The 16,776-nt window shown below is 35.4% G+C and overlaps 2 protein-coding genes across 5 annotated transcripts in view; both read left to right on the forward strand.

Moving 5' to 3' along the window:
- LOC126745107 (uncharacterized) overlaps positions 1–16,776 on the forward strand; it is a 66,842-nt gene that overhangs the window by 47,314 nt on the left and 2,752 nt on the right. Inside the window, exons 1-3 of one of the 4 annotated variants that reach the window (XM_050452821.1) lie at positions 3,657–3,916; positions 4,925–5,117; positions 7,432–7,586. In XM_050452821.1, coding sequence (XP_050308778.1) covers positions 3,873–3,916; positions 4,925–5,117; positions 7,432–7,586 — 392 coding nt within the window. In that variant the 5' untranslated portion in view covers positions 3,657–3,872. Of the gene's footprint in view, positions 1–3,656; positions 3,917–4,627; positions 4,852–4,924; positions 5,118–7,131; positions 7,213–7,279; positions 7,354–7,431; positions 7,587–16,776 lie in introns of those variants that run through there. The other 3 variants (XM_050452823.1, XM_050452825.1, XM_050452822.1) reach the window with 3 other exon arrangements.
- Positions 1–16,776, forward strand: part of LOC126745108 (acyl-CoA Delta-9 desaturase-like) — a 170,096-nt gene that overhangs the window by 12,593 nt on the left and 140,727 nt on the right. The window lies entirely within an intron of this gene.

Genomic DNA, 16,776 nt, shown 5'->3' on the forward strand with positions numbered 1-16,776 from the left:
TCAATAAATTCTAGTTGCGATCCTATAGGTTTGAAATCTTGAGTTTAGTTGTGGGATGGGATCGAAGGAATAAAAACAAACGTCACTTTATGTACTGGCCAACGTTTCGCAATAATTTTATTGCTTCATCAGGGCCATAACAGTGTGATTTTGCTTGTCATAAAAAATCATGTTTACAGGACACACAGGTAACATAGAATATATAAAATATTTCCTTTTTTTTTTTTTAACAAAAACGGTTTAAAATGATGTGTACAATGTACACCGTAGAATCAATGTTAAAGCAACTGTCTGTGATACAACCCATCATTTTAAACCGTTTTTGTTAAAAGAAAAAAAAAGGAAATATTTTATATATTCTATGTTACCTGTGTGTCCTGTAAACATGATTTTTTATGACAAGCAAAATCACACTGTTATGGCCCTGATGAAGCAATAAAATTATTGCGAAACGTTGGCCAGTACATAAAGTGACGTTTGTTTTTATTCCTTCGATCCCATCCCACAACTAAACTCAAGATAATAGGGATTATTATAGAAAAATCTGATGTGGAAATAAATGAATTTAATTTAATGTAAACGTTAATTAGTTAAAGGGCTCTTAAGAAAGCTCAATTTTTAAACGGCATACAAATAAAACCAAATTATTTAATAATAACAAAACCAACACAATACAGTCAAACGTAAAAAACCTTGGATACGCGAGAATTTTTCGGGTGTGCCTGTTTCGATTGGAATCCGGATCATTGTTGTTTACGTCTATCTGTTTAATTTTTTTTATTGTCTCGCTATTCTATTTTTAGAGCTTAAGAATCTAAAATATTAACATTCCAGGCATTCCGTCTGGATCTATTTAACACTTTATATCCTGTGGATTCTAAGAAACTACTTAAATTGCCCCGCAGCTCTTCCTTATAAAATCAATCAACATTTTAACGTTATAGTACCATCGCAAACGAGGAACGGTGCACTAGCCTTTCTATGGCACCCAGCGACCTTGCATTATTACTGCAAGGACGTTCTTCGGGTACTATCCATCTCACAGAATATATACGAGTATTATATGTGGATCACGTACACCTTCGGATATATCACGATTTATTTATAGATAACTTTTATGTTTAATGGACTAAGTGTATCACACACTCCCCTTCTTAATTAGAAAAAATCAAAATAAAAGATAATGTGACATTTCAACAATTTTCCACACTCTTAAGCAAGATTAAGTGTAAGGTATATGGCCTATCAGGCGGGCAAATCCAAGGCCCTACACCACCTCGTTAGGAAGGTGGAGGAGGGTGCTCTGGGTAGTGGCAAGGCCTGTCTGGGTGCGTTTCTAGACATTGAAGGGGCTGGTTCACATGCTTGTCATTAATTTCTATTAAATGCCTGTGAATGATTCTTACTTAAGTGCCTAAAATAAGCTAGAATAAGGTTGTTATTGGCTCAATTACCTGCTATGAATAAGCTTCTGAGGCATTTAAGTGCCTGAAATAAGTTTGTAAATAAATTATAATGCCCGGAAGACACCCCTTTTGCATTAATCTGCCAAGCACTCGAGAGCCGCGGCTCAGAACCCTGTTTGGTTAGCTGGATAGAGGCCATGCTCTCGAAACGTCATGTATCTGCCCAGCTCAACAACGAGATTGTCGAAACGTTGGCGGCTAGGGGCTGCCCGCAGGAAGGAGTATTGTCCCCTACCTTGTGGTGCCTTGTGGTCGACAGCCTGATAAATCTTTTAAACAATGCTGGCCTATACACACACAGGCCTACGCTGATGATCTGGTAATCCTTTGCCCAGGGAAAGACGCCCTATGATGAGAGCCCTGCGTATGGTGGATAAATGGTGCCTCTCGGGAGGTCTCAGGATTAACCCCAAAAAAGCAGAGCTCCTACTATTCACGAGGAGACGTAACTTTGGCACGCCCCCTGTTATATCTCTAGGTGGCGTGCAGCTGCATTACTCCAGGACAGTTCGATTTCTGGGAATCAAGTTGGACCCCAAACTCTCCTGGCACGATCATGCAGACACCAGAATCAAGAAGGCCACCTGTGCGCTATGGGCCTGCAGGCGGGCTTTCGGCAATACCTGGGGTCTGTCTCCTAAGATCCTCCACTGGATCTACTCGCGCATTGTGAGACCTCTTCTCACCATAGGGGGCTATCGTTTGGTGGCCATGTACTGAGAAAGCGAAAATTCGTGCACAACTGGACAACAGAGTCCAACGTCTTGCGTGTCTCAGCATGCGAACGGCGCCAACTAGAGCGCTTGAGACTCTGCTGAGCCTTCCTGAGGCAATGAGGACTGCGTACAAGCTATACGTCCTCGGCGAACTACGTGCTGGCGAGACCGGTCACGCAAAAATTTGGTCACTCCTCTCCTTCTGATGGGCAGTGACTGCATGGCTTCAGTGACTGTGGACTGCGAGGGATTCGTGACGCACATTGCAGGCAGAGAGGAGTGGCAGCATTCCAACAGACCTGCATTGCTAAATAGGGGGACCATCTGGTACACAGATGGCTCCAGAATGAATAACAGAGCTGGATCAGGGCTTATTGGTGGCATACTCGCTGGGGGAGCACGCCACTGCCTTGGCAGCCCACTGTTTCGTCAATTCAATTCAAGTGTGGTATTATTACTGCACATGAGAATTTCAAAATTTCGACTACTAGAACTCAAGATATTCACTTAATAATAAGAGGCAAATTAATTTGTTCCTTACAGGCACTCCTGGAATAATAATTCTAATAACTTGACTTTTTGTGAATGGATTTTAGTAATTTTTTCAAAAAAGACTGAAAAAGTCTTCAGGGTAATTCATAAATCGATAATTTTAAAATTTCAACTAGTAGAACCCAATATATTCACTTGCCAAGTTGAAGGGATGTGGACAGTGAGAAACTCGCAGTGAGTTGAACAAAAGGACCTTTAAGATTGCCTGGAAAGGGAAAAAAACCAATTCCAGTAAATTCCACGATTTTTTATAACTACCTGAACAGAAATTTCAGACAATTTAAACAGTTTGGCCCAATTGCCTGTGAGTTAAAGAAGACGACCTGAAATACCTCAAAGAAATGAGAAATTTGAGGTAGTTTAGTTATTACTTTTGGTGATTACTCAAAGGGTAATTAAGGCATTGGTGTCAACTGCCTGGAATAAATGTGAAATTACTTCTAAGTAGTATAGGAAAATAAACTGTCCCTGGCAAGAGCTTGAAATGACCTCTACTACTTCATGGAAAACATAGCAAATAACTTCAACTTTATGGAGGAACTGCTTGAAGATTAAAGGGAACATCCTCGACTACTTGGAAGATATTAAAAACTCCAGGCAATTGAACAATGACTTTTTAACCAGTAGCACTTTTAATAATTGTTCTCGAGTCCAGACTACCGCACCGATGTTCTCAATACGTCAAAACAAACTAGAGGAGAGCGAAATTTGCGTTTTATATTCATACATAATCGTACTCTTTATATCAGTAAGACTAATAATCCTAAGAAAGAACTCTGAGAGACAGAGAACTGAGAACAATGAGAAGTCCAGGTGTATGATCAGCCATATAAACTCGCATTTATTAGACAACTTTGACTTTTGCATCACGCGGTATTGGTTCATTGGTAGTAGTAAATGGTATGGTAGTGGTACCAACTATTATCCGGATTTAGTACCGGTTGATATTTCGTTTATCGCGGTGGGTTGGTTATGCGAGCGACACGGAATCCGATTGTTGTAAATTTACTTCGGGTTTTATATATATATATAGTAGGACCGGTCGCGTATTATACTTGAGTGTAATGAACTAGAACTAGATAAAACAAAAATTAGTTGTTTTATGAATAATGTGGTTTAATGGTATTAGAGGAGGTTAATGATGGTTTTATTGGGGACCGTGTTGGAAATTGACAACTCCGGGTACGATATAAGTTGTTTATTTAATTAGACGTCAAGAAAATATTGTAATTTGAGGTGTCATAGTGGTCGCGCTATATTTTTTTATCTTTAAATATAACCCCGGTTTCTTACATAGATTGGCTCACCATTGATTTTTAAATTTCAGAGAGTTTTAAATACTTGAAAAGACATTCATTCTTTCCTTATTCAGGCCCTTCATAACCTGTATCGTTAATTAAACATTCCTAACTCTGGAGAGAAAGTACCGCAGGTTTATAGGACTTCAAATAAGAGTTCATTTATTTCAGAAGAAGTGTCGACGTTTCGGCATTCGTTTAGGCCATCTCCAGATCAGTCCAGACTTGAATGACACGTTACAGTTTACACCATGAAACACCCTTTCTTCCCATTTCACTAAGAACATTAAGAAGTTAAGGAGCAATGATTTCTTAAGATATCAATTATGAATATCCAATTAGGAGAATACATCGAACCCTCATAAAATATTTTTTGTACTTTTTTTCTTATACCTTACTGTTTAGATAACAATTGTGTCACTATTATTTATTGAAGAAATAAATATGATGAATCAGAACGCTGCGAACAGAGATAAACCCGAGCGAACCGTAATGCGCCATTTAATTTTGTAAACAAGCATTGCATCAAGAAATGTTATGTAAAAGAAACGGCCTTGTACTTTTAAACCAAAATTGGACCAACAATAAAATTAAACGCTGTCGTGGTCGATCGAAATTTCAAACTGAAAACCGTTTTCCAATCTGGGTGTCATTAGTATTTTGCTCGGGTGTCATTACATAAATCGCGAGCCACTTTTCTTCTATCATGTAATCGTTTGATGAGTATAAGTGATGCATTACTATTATGGTTGTTGTCGCAATAACGGAACCTTTGAAGTGTATTTTGGTTTCCGCATAAGATATTTCTGGATGTTTGATGTATTGAGTCGTTCGAACTTCTTCAGATGAGTACCTATCACAAAAGAAATATAAGGAATTTGTCTCATTTCAGATCAGGGAGCCTGGGATCGGCTCCTATCAGGCCCTTCCTACAGCCGGTTAGTAACAATCCGTCCGACGAACAAGTGAACATTAGCGATGCAGAAACGCTGGAGGATGCCAGAAAGTTGATCCGAGATTTACGGGTTAAAACCAGACAACAGGCGCAACAGATAATGGCCTGGAGGAGAGCCTATAAGATGCAGGTAACCTTAAATCAATTTTACAAGTCTACATTAGTCGTGATCGTGAGCATATCGAAAACTATAGACCGATTTCTATCTTGTGTAACTTTTCAAAGGTCTTTGAGAAAATACTTTATTCACGAATCCAGTTTTTAGTCTCTAATAAATTGTCTCTACATCAGCATGGCTTTTTACCGGGAAGGTCCACTGTTACAAACTTAACAATTGTCACTCAATTTATTGCGAATGCCTTGGATAGCCAGAGCCAAGTTAATGTAATTTATCTAGATTTTTCAAAGGCTTTTGATCGCTTGGATCATAATATACTCTTAAATAAACTTTATAGTTTTGGTTTCCTATCGGATTCCTTGATCCTTTTTAAGAGCTATCTCTTAAATAGGAAGCAATATGTCTGTCAACGGGGTTTCTGTTCCTATAAATATACTGCGTCATCGGGGGTTCCCCAAGGGTCAAATTTAGGTCCATTATTTTTTCTTTTATTTATCAATGACTTAAGTGATAAACTAGATCAACAAAAGCTCTTATTTGCTGATGATCTAAAAATCTATTCTTCTGTAACCAATACTACTGATTGCATATCTTTGCAGAACGATTTGAGGTGTGTAAGTCTGTGGTGTGATGAAAACAGGTTAAATCTAAATGTGTCTAAGTGTAAGGTGGTGTCCTTCTCTAGAAGGAAAATTGTAATCGAATTCGATTACACCCTTTCCACAAAACTTACTCGATGTTCATCAATCAGTGATTTGGGTGTGGTGTTTGATAATAAGCTTACCTTTGTGAACCAAATAGATAATATATCAAACAGTGCTAGTAGAGTCTTTGGATTTATTGTGCGAAACTGTCGGGGTTTCAGTAACATAGAAGCCTTAAAAAACTTATATTTTGCTCTTTTACGTTCTGAATTGGAATATGCTTCTATAGTGTGGAACCCTTACCACCAGGTTCATAAATATTCTATCGAAAAAATACAGAGAAAATTTTTTAAAGTATCTTTCCTTTAAGGCTGACGGATTTTATCCTCCTCAGAGAATCTTTTACGAAACTCTCTTAACTCGCTTTTCCGTGGAACCTCTTGAAATTAGAAGAAATAGATCGTCAGTCTTGTTGGTGCATAAGATATTGCATGGGAAAGTTGATTGTCCTGAGCTACTAGAGAATCTAAATTTTTCTGTGCCGCGTCTCAACTCAAGAAACACAAACTTATTTTATTGCCCAGGGGCCAGGACAAATGTAATGTTAAGTTCACCCTTATACGTAATGTCAGACAATTCAAACAAAATAACGCCATTCTGTAATCTATTTGTTTGCTCACGTAATAATTTAATTAAAGTTTTTACAGAGTTGTTTACTACTTCTTAATGAACTTATATTCGCGACTTGGTATTCTAAAGTTTACGTATCGCATTTGTTATGGTACTCTATTTAGTATGCTTAGCTGATTTATATTTCGAGTTGAAATGATTTTTTTTTTCTCTTTCCTCTCTCTCTGAAATTCTTGTTTTTTTGTTTTTTTTTTTTCTTTTTTTCTCTTAAAATAATTTTTTAGGTACTTATAAGATTTTTAGACTTAGTTTATCTTTATATTTTGAACATTTATAATGACATATATATAGGTATGTAATTTATATTGCCCATTAAATGGATATACTGTTGGGCTGTACTGCTTTAAATAAATAAAAAATAAATAAATAAATTAGGAAACAGTTCGTCTTTTAGATCACCCACTGTTACCAGTACTGGACTGATCATTATTATTGGTTCTGGGTAATATTCATGGAATTGAATAAATAATCGCGTTATTAGCCTAGGTCTGATCTAACAGTACCTTGTTCCCTTTAATGTTTTTTCTCACGCCTTCGTATACAATACCGGGGCCTACGTTTACTTTATAGTCACGTTTTCGTAATCAAAAGACCAACTCTGACTGTTACAGATTTATTGATTGCGAAACCACCGGCGGCGTGGTACCGCCGCATTCTAGCGGCTGTTTACGGGATTTAGTTCATATTTTTCGATTACGAATCGTTGCGGCAACCATATTGTCTGTTTACCAGCACGAAAGATAATAATGGTCGCTTTGTTATAGTTTCGTTTGGTAATAGTTATACCGATTGCAATCGGATCAACTTTTATACATTATGCGTCCCTAAATGTTGTTTTAGATTGTGCATAATTATTATGTAATATATTTGGGGCAAGTTGGCATATGGTGCTTGTAACGGCAGATGTTTTTCACGTAAGACGTATTTTAAAAATTATAAGTAGGTACAGCTGTTTTTTCAAATTAAGGAGTTCTTTGTCTTGTTCTTTTTAGGAACTTTTCATTTCTCGTCTACAGCGAGAAAAATGCGACCAACTAAAGGCCATCAGTTCGAAACTGTTACTCTTCGAATCGCGTCTGATACGAAAACAAAAGGATATTCAGAGCATGCTACAAGCCAGAGAGAACCTGATATTCAAACAACAGAGGTGAGCGATTTAATTTAACATTTAATAGAACGATGATGCTATGTTATTATTGAAAGCAAGCCTTGACTTTTTCGTTATGTTTTTTTTCCTAGTATAAATCACGTTCCTGTTTACCATATCACTATAAAACTCAGTTCACAGAACACGTCTTGGAATGACAAAATAGTTTCAACTGAATCCTTAGAAAATGAGAAAAGTAAATAGTGTGAATCAAGATATTTAGGTTTATAATTTTGAAAATCGTTAGTTCAACAAAGAAACCTTTACAAACCTTATGAACATTTCAGAATTTTGTTTGAAAACATTGAAAATTACTTGGTATCAGAATAATTAAAACTATTGTTGTATATTGATTGAAATATATGCAAGAATAGTTTTAATTGATTAGAAATCAATAATTGTATCCTAAATAAGCCTTAAATACCAAATTTCAATCAAACCGGACCAATTGGAAAAGTTTTGATAGTCACGTGACCTTAAAACATAATATTTCAAATATTTGCGACAATTTAATAATTATACCCTGAGTCAACCCCAAATACCAAATTTCATTAAAAAAAAAATAGTCCCACATTATAAATTCGTTAAATCTCGATTGAATTTTTTTTTATCATTAGGACCCACTGTATTATAATTTTTGTCTAGCAAAATGCCTTGTATCGGTCCACTGTGTCGCATGAGTATTATAATAATTCACGGTAAATTCTTAAAACTTCAAAACTTTGCCGAATTACGCGATTTGGTAAAAGATATACACATATTCGGATAGTCCAGAGTTTTTTGAATATTTCCATATTAAATCCTGACAGTTTTGAGCTATTTTAAGCATTTTATCAATGAAATTAGGAAGCAAGTCCAAGTCGATTCATCCACGTTGACGCCATATTGTCAAATCCGCCATTAAAATTGGGCATAGACGTCAAAATCGACCATTTTCAGACGATGTTTTAGGGTATAAAAAAAGGTGTTTGCCTTATAATTTGTAGATGGAAAAATAGTAGAAAGCTTTAGGAACAGATTAAAATCAATTTTGGCCCGATTCCAATCGGTTTTAGTAGTTATATTTCGATTATAAAAAGGGTATTTTTTCGACGAAAATTCCCATTTTCGTTGCCATGGAGACGCGGCCATGTTTTGCCTTGAGAAGCGTCAATGTGCACGGTGATTTTTAGCGGCTGGTACTTTTTTGGAAAAAAATTACTTTTAGGGTACTTATAATCATAGTAAAAATATGAGATTTTAGTATGTTGTACTAAAACCAATGACGTATTTGCTTAAGTAGCTATGGTTTATCTATGACATACAGGGTGTTCACAATTAATTTTCAAAGTCAAAAAATTCGTAACTCAAGAACGGTTTTACTTAGGAGTACGGTTGATATTGGAAAATATTCTCCTTATTACAGGCTACAATCCGTTTATAAGCCATAATATTCTAGGTAGTACCGCTCAAAAGTTATTAAAAGACCCTGTACAAAGAAGACTTGCTGACACCATGTTATCAAAACCGCCATAAAAGACGCCATTAAAATTGGGCATAGACGTCAAAATCGACCATGTTCAGATGATGTTTTAGGGTATAAAAAAGGGTTTTTACCTTATGATCTGTACATAGAAAAATAGTAGAAGGCTTTAAGAATACACTAACATCAATTCTGGCCCGATTCCAGTCGGTTTTAGTAGCTAAATTTCGCTTATAAAAAGGGTCTTTTTTTCGGCGAAAATTCCCGTTTTCGTTGCCATGGAGTCGCGGCCATCTTGCCTTGAGAATCGTCAATGTGCACGGTGATTTTTAGCGTTTGGTACTTTTTTGGAAAAAAATTACTTTTAGGGTACTTATAATAAAAGTGAAAAAATGAGATTTTAGTATGTTATAGTAAAATGAATGGCACATTTGCTCGATTAGTTTTGGTTCATCTATGACGTATAGGGTGCGCACAATTAATTTTCAAAGTGAAAAAATTTTCAAAAATTCATAACTCAAAAACAGTTTTTCGTTGGAGTACATTTAAATTAACATTACTAATCCTGTATAAAGCTATCTCTCCAAAAATACCGTTAAACCGTTAAAGGGCGTAGAAAATCAGAAGTTTCTGAAACTTTAGACTTAAAAAAAAATACTTCCCGTATGTTGAGAATAACCAAAAACCATACAGATAAGGTCTTCATAAACTCTAATCGATCCGTTAAATTTTATAATAACCAAAGAACCGATGCGACCTGTATCGAATTCCATTTAAAAAAAATTGATAATTTTTTTTTTATTTGATTTATCGAAAGAATACCTCCAACTGCCTGGAAGTAATAAAATACTTCCATTCTTTCCAGGCACTCGGATTTAAGAGGACTGTACATCAGTACATTCCTACTTTGATTTTTGGTCCTTTGAGCCGGTATCAAAACTTAATTCATTAGGTATATTGTTGGTAATTTAATTAATGATTTTAATTTTTGGTCCTTCGAGTCGTGTGCTGCACAAATTCAGAACAGTGAGGTCACTCATTCTTTCTCTTTCTCTTTATGGGATAGTTAAGAACAGACTCAACATTAACAGGAAACGGTGTAAGGTCTTTCATAAGATATCGGATCCTTGGCTTCAATGTAGTATTTAAATTTTTGAAATGAGTCAAGGAGTATTTCCCTCTCTCTTTCTCTTCCAGGTAGTTGAAATAGATGAACCAAGATCATCAAGAGGACTGTACATAAGTTTCCTGCGATTTGATCGAGTATTTCAACTTTGATTTTTGGTCCTTTGAGCCGGTATCAAAACTTAATTCATTAGGCACACTGTTGGTAATTTAATTAATGATTTTAATTTTTGGTTCTTCGAGTCGTGTGCTGCACAAATTCAGAACGGAAGGGTCGAACAGTGAAGTCACTCATTCTTTCTCTTTCTCTTTATGAGATAGTTAAGAACAGACTCAACATTAACAGGAAACGGTCTAAGGTCTTTCTTAAGGTATCGGAGATTCCAAAAGCTACTTCAAGTATTTAATTTTTTTAAATAATTCAAGGAGTATCTCCCTTTCTCTCTCTCTTCCAGGCAGTTGAAACAGATGAATCAAGATCATCGGTTTCATGTGACTTGAAGTACTCTTTAAGCAACACAGGACAGTGTAAAAAATAAACATTTATTTTTGGTTTACTTCAGATGTACATTTTCGGTTGAAATTCAATGATAAATACGTTTAACAAGAAGGTTTATTACATGTTAATAATATACAATTAATATTCTATAAAAATTAAACGTTTAAGTAAGGTATTTTGTATACTATTTAAAGACATTTACGAAATGGCTTTAATGCAACAAAACGTTGAATATTTAGTTATAGAAAACCCGTATAAAACCTTTTAACCTAAACCTTATAAACGAAAAACGGGATTTTTAGCATTTTACTCGAAAACTTTGAGGTTACGTGAGAAAAATGTAAATACAAAAGTTATCAATCTTTTTATTGCCAATAATCTAAAAAAAAAACTAGTTTTATTAAAACTACCCTTATCCCCCCACCCACCCCACACTACTTACCAGTAAGAAATTCTTCTGCAAAATCACCGTATTTCAGAACCTTTAATTGACCTGACAATTTCTTATACACTTTCAAAAAATTTAAATGTCATGGTGTGTATTAATTATTTTTTTGCGATAAATTGGTGGAGGCACCGGGGGGTGCAACGTTCAGTCCTCCCATCGACTCGATTAAATTATTATAAGGAAATCACCATTTTTAGTAATATTTCTATATCTACGTACTTTTCGATGTACAAGAAAAAATTAATCTTATTTAGAATAATTATTGTGTTATTATTATAAAGCCAAAAAAATAATGAAAAATCGATTCTAGAAACTGATTCTAGGCAATTGAAATATTAGTGGTGCATCAACTGCCTGGAATTAGTTAAATATTTCGATCCCTTTCAGGCAGTTAAAATAGCAAGAGACCTAAACACTGGAAAGCTTAAAAAACAACGTACTAGAACATAAGAAGAACTGACTGAATTTAACAGTGCATCCAAGAGTACCCGCATCAATTTCCTGTGACCTAGCAAAGGCTTTTGATTGCGTGCAACACTTGCTGAGAGAGATATCTCCCATAACCCATTTTTTTCTTGCTTGCTGTAAATCAGCGATTTTCTAATGCAATAATTTCGGAACATATCGAACCTCTTTAATCAGTGGCGTTCCTGGATCCAAGAACACTGCACCAGCTTCATTTTCTTGCGATTTGATGTATCGGAAGAATACCTCCAACTGCCTGGAAGTAATAAAATAGTCTCCCTCTCTTCCAAGCAGTTAAAATATCAGTGAGTTTTCATCAGTTTCCAATGAATTGACTGCCTAAGTTTGTGGTCCTTCGAGTCGGAATTGAAGCTTAATTTGTGATGCTGAAGGGTGGAACAGTAGAGTCAGTCATCACTCCTTGTTTCCGAGGTAGTTGAGTAACATTGTAGTAAGTAACAGTAGTTCCGAGGTAACATTAACAGAAAACAGTCTAAGTCCAAAATAAGAATGTTCAACATAGAAAATTCAAAAGAATGACTACTCGATCAACTGCCTGGAATTAGTAAAATAATTCCATCTCTTCCAGGCAATTGAACAATCAGCATATATCCTGGATTCAAGAGCTTAGCACCGGCATTGTCTTTGTGTGACTGGATGTACTGGAAGAATCACACCATTAACTGTTAGGAATTAATATCATATTTCCATCACTTCCAGGCAGTTGAAAACGGGGGAAAATCTAATCCAGGAAACCCTGCAAGACATGGGCATTTTCGGGGAATTACTTTATCAACTGCCTAGAATTAGTTTCTTTCAGACAGTTGTAATAGAAAAAAGCTTCGTACAAGGGGATTAGAAAACTAATTTTCAAATGCCTGGAATTAATTAAAGAGTATCTCTGTCACTCTGACGAGTATTCTCAAAATTCTTCATAAATGTTAATAAGTTTCATAGTTACCTTGAGATTGCATGTTAAACTATGATGCTCTGGTACCTAATAATAGTGTGAATTTTGTCGCGTGAGCTGTAGGCGAATTAAGCATGAATAGAAATATTTTACTAATTACAGGCAGTTAATGGAGTTTTCTTCAATGGGTTACGTTACAGGAAACTGATGTTAGTGCTTTTGGGTCCAGTGTTAAGACTTTTCGATGCTAATTGCTGCTTTAAAATTGTCAAAAGGCAAATAATCACCATCTTCTGAGACGGTTTGATTTGAATTTGCTGTAGTTTGTTTAATTTAGATCTAGTTGATCTGTAACTGAAGCAAGTACAAAGTTTTCTTCACCACGAATTTCAAAAGTTACAATATCCAGCCATAAAGTGACTCCCCTTCTTTCCTTGGAAGCGTTTGTTGGAAGAGCAAAAAACAAGAAGAGAAACTCCTGGTCGCATTTGCTAACTCTAATGTCATCTAAACAAAGCTAGAAGCAAGTCAGCTTGACTAGGATCGTTACAATTTCTTTCGAAATGCAATGGGGGCAGCCCAGGAGGTCCGGAGGCTAATGCACCTTCATCTCAATTAACATTTTACGTCACAAAAAGGTTCTATAATCGTAAACTGCGAGGTCACATAAACAAAAAAAAATATTTAATTAATCAAGTTGTAACCTTATATTTCTAGATTGTAAAAAAGTAAACATTATTCCTCTACCCCCATTAGAATCAAAGTTATAAGCACTTTTGTCCGACGAGTCCGGATGTCGTGCGAAAACTCCCCAAAAAAAGCTGCGCTCTTATATAACCTAACACTGAAGTTAAACCATTGCTCATATCATCTATATGCGGATGACACCCAGTTGTATTTTTCTTTCTTAACTGAACAGTTTAAAACTGCAGAGACTAAACTAAATAATGATTTGCTTTGTATAACTTGACACGTTAAATCAATAGTGTCAAGTGAGAAATTTAAAAGATAATCGACCTTATTATGTAGACTGGCTTACTTCTATACGCTTTTGTGCCAATTGACCTCAACCAGTACAAAAATTAATTAATAATTTAGCAATAATTATAATTAAAAAGAACAGTTTTAAAATATAATTATCAACCCGAGTATCGAGTATGTATATGTATTTATAGAAAATGCAAATGAGCGAACTGTAAACAGGAAAAAAAAATACAACGTCGAAATCACGTTTTCACCTGAGAACACGTGTTCATATTAATTCCTGACAGTTAATGGTGTGATTCTTCCACTACATCCAGTCACACAAAGACAATGCCGGTGCTAAGCTCTTGAATCCAGGAAACCCGCTGATTGTTCAATTGCCTGGAAGAGATGGAATTATTTTACTTCCAGGCAGTTGATCGAGTAGTCATTCTTCTTAATTTTCTATGTAGATTGGAACATTCCTATTTTGGACTCGGAACTACTGTTACTTACTAGAATGTTACTCTACTACCTCGGAAACAAGGAGTATGACTGACTCTACTGTTCCACCCTTCAGCATCACAAATTAAGCTTCAATTCCGACTCGAAGGACCACAAACTTAGGCAGTCAATTCATAGGAAACTGATGAAAACCCACTGATATTTTAACTGCATGGAAGAGAGAGAGACTATTTTATTACTTCCAGGCAGTTGGAGGTATTCTTCCGATACATCAAATCGCAAGAAAATGAAGCTGGGGCAATGGATCCAGGAACGCCACTGATCAAAGAGGTTCAACATATTCCGCAATGAATGCATTAGAAAATAGATAATTTACAGCAAGTAAAAAATGGGTTCTGGGAGATACCTCTGTCGCATTCTGCTGATATAGCAGCAGCAAGTGTTGCACGCAATCAAAAGCCTTTGCTAGGTCACAGGAAATTGATGCTGGTACTCTTGGATGCACTGTTAAATTCAGTCAGTTCTTCTTATGTTCTAGTACGTTGTTTTTTAAGCTTTCCAGTGTTTAGGTCTCTTGCTATTTTAACTGCCTGAAAGGGATCGAAATATTTAACTAATTCCAGGCAGTTGATGCACCACTAATATTTCAATTGCCTAGAATCAGTTCCTAGAATCGATTTTTCATTTTTTTTTTTGGCTTTATAATAATAACACAATAATTATTCTAAATAAGGTTAATTTTTTCTTGTACATCGAAAAATACGTAGATATAGAAATATTACTAAAAATGGTGATTTCCTTATAATAATTTAATCGGGTCGAAGGGAGGACTGAACGTTGCACCTCCCGGTGCCTCCACCAATTTATCGCAAAAAAATAATTAATACACACCATGACACACTTCAATTTTTTGAAAGTGTATAAGAAATTGTCAGGTCATTTAAAGGTTCTGAAATACGGTGATTTTGCAGAAGAATTTCTTTCTGGTAAGTAGTGTGGGGTGGGTGGGGGGATAAGGGTAGTTTTAATAAAACTAGTTTTTTTTTAGATTATTGGCAATAAAAAGATTGATAACTTTTGTATTTACACTTTTCTCACGTAACCTCAAAGTTTTCGAGTAAAATGCTAAAAATCCCGTTTTTCGTTTATAAGGTTTAGGTTAAAGATTTTATACGGGTTTTCTATAACTAAATATTTAACGTTTTGTTGCATTAAAGCCATTTCGTAAATGTCTTTAAATAGTATATAAAATACTTTACTTAAACGTTTAATTTTTATAGAATATTAATTGTATATTATTAACATGTAATAAACCTTCTTGTTAAACGTATTTATCATTGAATTTCAACCAAAAATGTACATCTGAAGTAAACCAAAAATAAATGTTTATTTTTTACACTGTCCTGTGTTGCTTAAGAGTACTTCATGTTACATGAAACCGATGATCTTGATTCATCTATTTCAACTGCCTGGAAGAGAGAGAGAGAAAGGGAGATACTCCTTGAATTATTTAAAAAAATTAAATACTTGAAGTAGCTTTTGGAGTCTCCGATACCTTAAGAAGGACCTTAGACCGTTTCCTGTTAATGTTGAGTCTGTTTTGATTGATCTCAGAAAGAGAGAGAGGAAAAGAATGAGTGACTTTACTGCTCCACCCTTCCATCCTGAATTCGTGCAGCATACGACTCGAAGGACCAAAAATTAAAATCATTAATTAAATTACCAACAGTGTGCCTAATGAATTAAGTTATGATACCGGTTCAAAGGACCAAAAATCAAAGTAGGAATGTACTGATGTACAGTCCTCTTAAATCCTGGAAATCCTGGAGTGCCTGGAAAGAATGGAAGTATTTTATTACTTCCAGGCAGTTAGAGGTATTCTTTCGATAAATCAAATAAAAAAAAATTTTTTTCCTTGAATTTTTTCACTTTGAAAATTAATTGTGCGCACCCTATACGTCATAGATAAACCAAAACTAATCGAGCAAATGTGCCATTCATTTTACTATAACATACTAAAATCTCACTTTTTCACTTTTATTATAAGTACCCTAAAAGTAATTTTCTTCCAAAAAAGTACCAGTCGCTAAAAATCACCGTGCACATTGACGATTCTCAAGGCAAGACATGGCCGCGTCTCCATGGCAACGATAACGAGAATTTTCGCCAAAAAAAGACCCTTTTTATAATCCAAATTTAACTACTAAAGCCGATTGGAATCGGGCCAAAATTGATTTTAATCTGTTCCTAAAGCTTTCTACTATTTTTCCATCTACAGATTATAAGGTAAACACTTTTTTTTATACCCTAAAACATCGTCTGAAAATGGTCCATTTTGACGTCTATGCCCAATTTTAATGGCGGATTTAACAATATGGCGTCAACGTGGATGAATCGGCTCGGACTTGCTTCCTAATTTCATTGATAAAATGCTTAAAATGGCCCAAAACTGTCAGGATTTAATATGGAAATATCCAAAAAACTCTGGCCTATCCGAATATGTGTATATCTTTTACCAAATCAACCCGAGTATCGAGTATGTATATGTATTTATAGAAAATGCAAATGAGCGAACTGTAAACAGGAAAAAAAAATACAACGTCGAAATCACGTTTTCACCTGAGAACACGTGTTTCGATGTTTTATTGACATGAATCAAGCGGCATCGTTTTCCCTACTGTAGATAACAACTTTACCACTGTCAGACAGATATCTAAAACAAAACGACTAAATGTAGATTAGTAGAGCGAAATTTTATTTTTTTGTTCGTCATCTAAGAGGTTATGATTAAGATAATTTACTTCTTAAATCTTCTTCTAACTGGGTCTACTTAGACCATGTTAAAAAGCCTTA

This window comes from Anthonomus grandis, chromosome 15 (assembly GCF_022605725.1).
Source record: "Anthonomus grandis grandis chromosome 15, icAntGran1.3, whole genome shotgun sequence".
Lineage (NCBI taxonomy): Eukaryota > Metazoa > Arthropoda > Insecta > Coleoptera > Curculionidae > Anthonomus > Anthonomus grandis.